Raw genomic sequence first — 5,357 nt, 5'->3', positions numbered from 1 at the left:
CCTTAGACAAAACTCCTAGACAGGCATATAATCACACAAAAACCACTCATTGTCTTAAATCAAGCTTTGATACCACTGTTAATAAAATAAATAGAATAAAAATTTCAACTAGTCTATACAAATAAAAATTTTTATTAACTCAAATGGAGTACAAGCGCTTGATTATTCTTCTAACACTTATAAATTTATAAGAGAAAATTTTTTATAGAAGGAATTTTTGATTGATGGATGAATTACAAGTGAAGGCAACTAGCCTATTTATACAAATGCAGTAGCGGTTTGTTACAATTAATAAAACATTGTCTCAATTTACTTTGGTTGCTAATTGAATGAAGAATTCGGTCCATGCTTAGTCTTCTTTAGCCGAAAATTAAGTGCTTTTAATTCTTTCACCTTCCTTGCTACATGTATTTGCATCATATTTTAACAAAAATTAGCAAATAATAACAATGTGATAGTAGAATTTATCTCAAATTGTTGTTTTGTGAAGGACAAAGATTCCAGGATTTTTCTTCTTTTGAGAAGACTTAGAGATGGCCTATACCAGTTGAGAATCCCCTCCACTTATTCAAATTTGGGTAGATTTGAGTCAGTCTCAAAAACTTCCAATGCCTTCAGTTCTACTACGAAGTCTAGTGAGGCGTGTGATGACAGTAGCAAGGATTTAACTAATGAAGTGTCTCTTAAATAGAATAAAGAGGTCCAAAAGTCTACAGTCATTTTCAACTCTGTCAGGGTACCTATGTGGCACAAAAGACTTGGTCATGCAAATTCGTAAGTGTTTTATGTTGTGTTTAATCATTTAGGTTTAAGGAAATGTAATAGTGCAGAAAAAATTTACTGTATTGACTGTCATTTTGGAAAGCTACATCAGAAACATTTTCCTATCTCTACTTATGAAACCACTACTCCTTTAGAAATTTTGGATACTGATGTGTGGGCCCTACTCCAATTTTCACCGATGAAGGTTATAGATAATACCTCTTGTTTGTGGATGATGGCTAGTTGAACTCTGAATGCATTTCTTTATAATTAAATCTTACGAGATTAGATACTTAAATGATGTGTCATTTTATAATTAAATAATTTTGAACTAAGAATAATATAATTCTTAATCACATAAGGATATATCATCGAATATCTAATTAGATACTTAAAACTGAGTATACATAACATTGTTCTAACTCAAAACAAAATCACTAATTTTAGGAATGATACAAAAATTAACATGTGATTAATATAGCAATATTAGTAATCTCAAAATGTTTATTGTAAGGCTCATCTAGCTAATAGATCCGAAATTGATACATCATTAATTGATGAAGTGCTCCCTGAAAAACCTTCCAACTGCATGGTAGATTTATTTGGCTGACCTTCTTTCCAAAAAGTGGGCTTCTTCGGGATCATCATATCTATGTTTACATTTTTTAGCATGGTGGAAACGTCCAATATGGATGGTCTATCAACTGGATTATCTTGGACACATAATAGACCTATTTGCAAGCATCTCATTAATTTACAGTATGAATATGTATCGTTCAGTGATTCATCCATAAACTCCATGCCTTTGCCGACATTCCACAACTCATATGCCTGAAATTGTCAAATAATTTGGACTTATCAAACTTGTACTTTTAGCCCTAATATGAATTATTTAGGAAACTTACATATTCAGGAAGACTCAGACTTTCATTCGAACCATATAAAAAGGATATCCTTTTGCCACTAATGATTTGTAAAAGAAGAACCCCAAAACTATAAACATCGGACTTAGTTGAGTATCTACCATTACGGATATATTCAGGAGAAACATAACCGCTGCATTGAATTATAACAAATAATAAGTAATTGTTGAAATATTTTTGTACCAAGTAAAATATATATTGACAATAATATATACTTACAGCGTTCCAACAATACGGCTTGTGTCTGCTTCAAAATCATCTTTTGAAAATATTTTAGCTATTCCAAAATCTGATATTTTGGGTTTAATTTCTCCATCTAACAATACATTGCTAACTTTTATATCTCGATGGATAATAGTCAATCTTGAATATTCTTGAAGATATATGAGTCCTTGAGTCACACCTTCAATAACTTGAACACGTTTTTCCCAATCCAAAATATGTCGTCTAATGGGATCTGCGTCAAACTCATTGGTGAACAATGTAAATTATTATAAATTAGGCTAACATTAACAAGAAAAGAATTGCGCATAAATCTTATACCGAAAAGGTAAGAGTCTAAGCTTTTGTTTGGCATGTATTCGTAGACCAGCATCTGTTGTCTTCCGTCAATGCAATAACCCAGAAGCTTGACTAGATTTACATGTTGGAGCTTTGCAGTCAACATAACCTCATTTTTGAATTCCTCATAGCCTTGTTTGGATGTTTTTGAAAGTTTCTTAACTGCTATTTCCTGCCCATTTAGTAGTATGCCCTGTAAAAAAAAAAAAAAAATTAAAACACTATAGTAGTTAATTGGTAGTTTTTTTTTTCCAAGTGAACTAACTTTTATACGTTTTCTATCCTCCTAAAATGATGGTGGATACTATCAGACACAAACAAATAAATGAATTATTATATGAATGAGTAATTTTAAATTAGAGATAAAAAAATCAATTATATCACTTAATCATATAATAACATATCATTTTATTTATACTTATAAATATCTACTGCCAGTGAGTAAGATTATGTGTATTAACAATAAGTTTAATTTATATATTAACAATAAAATGTTACCATGTTATTATTTATTATTTTAGTCCAAATTTAAAATTATTCAATTATATAATAACATATCATCGTTAATAAACTAATTAGTATTTATTATTCATATATATAGTTTTTATTAACAGCATTACTATTTTGATATATTATTTTAGATTGAAATAACTAATAAAATAAATAAACCCAACAATATTCCATACGATTAATATAACCTTGTAAACAGGGCCAAAACCACCTTCGCCAAGCTTGTTTTGAAATGAAAATCTGTCTGTAGCTGCTTCAATCTCAACCCAAGTATATATTACCAGATTAGGATCGTTTTTCGTAAAATCTCCACAAGGTATTTCATCATTTGATTGTTTCGCTGAGTCTACCATTCCTGTCAACCACGAAAATAAAATGAGGACAAAGCCTTCGATGATAAACGTATTTATTAAGGCATGTTAAATAGAAATTTGCAATATTTACACAGTTCCCAATTTTGGGTAACCAATTGGATATGTTGATGATATGTCTATCATGTTATCTAATCATATGATAATACACAATATCTAAGTTCTCAATACTCAAAATTGAATGCATATAATACTGCTCATAAATTAATTGATAAAGCTGGGACAGGTTACCTTTTCTTTTGAGCTTTCTCATCCAGCAATAAACAATCGCAAAGCCTAGGAAGAGAACAGCAGTTGCAGTTATCGTCCAAACTATTACTGTCATATGCCCATTACTTCTTCCAGTTTGATCAATTTCCTGAGTTGGAAAATTAATTCTATCCTCTTCCGCTGAAAATATTTTACGGATCATTAGTTAAAGAAAAGAGTCTATAGGATAATGAAGCTTGAATATTTGGATTAACACTTGTATACTTACCTGCAACTCGAGAAAGCTCCCAATTATAGTCCATGCAGACTTGCCACACAAAGTAACCAAGCAGCTTCTTTTCTTTGGCATAAGAAATTTTGATTCTAACGACTTTGGCATCATCAAAGCCAATCCAAGATATCCCTACTGCGAAGTATTTCACCACATATGTTGCATTGAACGTAATATTAGGTCCATATGGTTCGATATAATCTCTCTTGATTTGATTATAACTCAGGAATCCTTTATCCTGCAAGTTAGCTGATCCCCTTGCTGGTGCGCCAATACCATTGACCTCAGGATTAGCAAGTTCCCATGCATAGCCATACAGAGGCAAACAGAAGACCAGTTTATTAGATGATAGTCCTCCATTGATCCATGCCATTATAGCATAATCAGTATTATCAATACAACTTGGATCATACAGAGCTGAAGGAGCAGCTGTAAAGTTTGTAATTGCTGGCTTTTTATAATCACAAGTAACAACATGAACCCAGTTCAAGTACTTCTGTGTGAAGTCTATCGGAAAAATTGCCGAATCAGAATAATTTGGTAAATGTTTAACTGAGGCAGTCAAGATAAGTTGCGACTGCCTTGAGTTTCTTGCCTCTTGAACAGCAGCAGCTCGCCATTCTCTGAATAGAATTCCCATATTCAACATTTCATTGCTTGTGTTTGCATGAGAATGCCAAAGATCTAGGCCTTGAAAGCCATAAAGCCTGGCCATTTTTATTGATGAATCAATGAAAGATTTTCTATGAGAATCATTGCTTAACAATAAGGTAGACAAAACGATATTTGGGCCTCCAATGGACAAAAGTGTTTTGACTGATGGGTTCTTTTGCTTCACATGTCTGTGAAATTGGAGACTAGTAGTTCAGCATAAGGTGATGGAAAAGATAGCTGGTATGAGGTGGTATTCACATTAGCAAAGGCATAAATAAGATGGGTGAAGAGAGAAGAATTTATTTTGGAAATGGGGAGCTCTGATGATTTCCAATAATAACCAGCTCTGACCCAAGTTTGCGCCATTGAAGGGCGCATTTCTTGAGAAAGAAAAATATAGAAGACGATGAGGACAATCTTGGATACCATTGAAGAAAATTAATTACTTGAGAACAATGATTATTCATGAGTTTCTATAAATAAGCACACAATGGTACTGTAACCTTCAGTTGAGAATAATGAATCCTCAACTTTTTCCTTACGGAATTGAGTTCCCTTCGATCATGACGGTAGTGAAAGTGATTGTGAAGTCCCTTCTCAATAGTAAAACACAACTTACAACTTACGCTCACAATATAATTACCAAGAATAATATTGTGTATATATATTTTTTAGTATACAATTAGATATACAAATATTATATAATTATGTGATTATGTATTATTTTATTTTTAATTTAAAATTATTCAATCATATTATAACATATTATACTCAATTATATTCTCAAAATTTTGTATACATGGTTTTATTAAATTCTAAAGAGAGTTCGTTTCTAGCAGAGAAGACTATCGTAGGAATCAACGAGAAACACAAGTAGAAGACTAACGTAGGAATCAAGCTACGAGAAACACAAGTAGAAGACTAACGTAGAAATCAAGCTGCGAGAAACACAAGTAGAAGACTAACGTAGGAATCAAGCTGCGAGATACACAAGTAAACAAGTCTGCATCTCAACTTTCTGCCAAAAGAATCCTGTCAAGCCATCAAACACAATAGCTGGAGCATGGAAGTTTGTGTCTGAATTCAACGTCGTAA

General features: G+C 32.1%; 1 protein-coding gene across 1 annotated transcript; it reads right to left on the bottom strand.

Annotated features, from left to right (window-relative positions):
* Positions 1-1,215: 1,215 nt before the first annotated feature.
* LOC123220121 (L-type lectin-domain containing receptor kinase S.1-like) lies at positions 1,216-4,752 on the bottom strand. The gene is made up of 6 exons (XM_044642147.1): positions 3,606-4,752; positions 3,359-3,517; positions 2,945-3,111; positions 2,229-2,439; positions 1,905-2,142; positions 1,216-1,593 (listed from the first exon to the last, which is right to left on the bottom strand). The coding sequence occupies exons 1-6, from the start codon at positions 4,321-4,323 to the stop codon at positions 1,539-1,541; spliced, it is 1,548 nt and encodes a 515-aa protein (XP_044498082.1). The 5' UTR covers positions 4,324-4,752; the 3' UTR covers positions 1,216-1,538.
* Between the last annotated feature and the right edge of the window lie 605 nt (positions 4,753-5,357).

This window comes from Mangifera indica, chromosome 7, assembly GCF_011075055.1.
Source record: "Mangifera indica cultivar Alphonso chromosome 7, CATAS_Mindica_2.1, whole genome shotgun sequence".
Lineage (NCBI taxonomy): Eukaryota > Viridiplantae > Streptophyta > Magnoliopsida > Sapindales > Anacardiaceae > Mangifera > Mangifera indica.
Note: the sequence above shows the minus strand (reverse complement) of the source record. Positions and strands in the feature narration are given on the sequence as shown.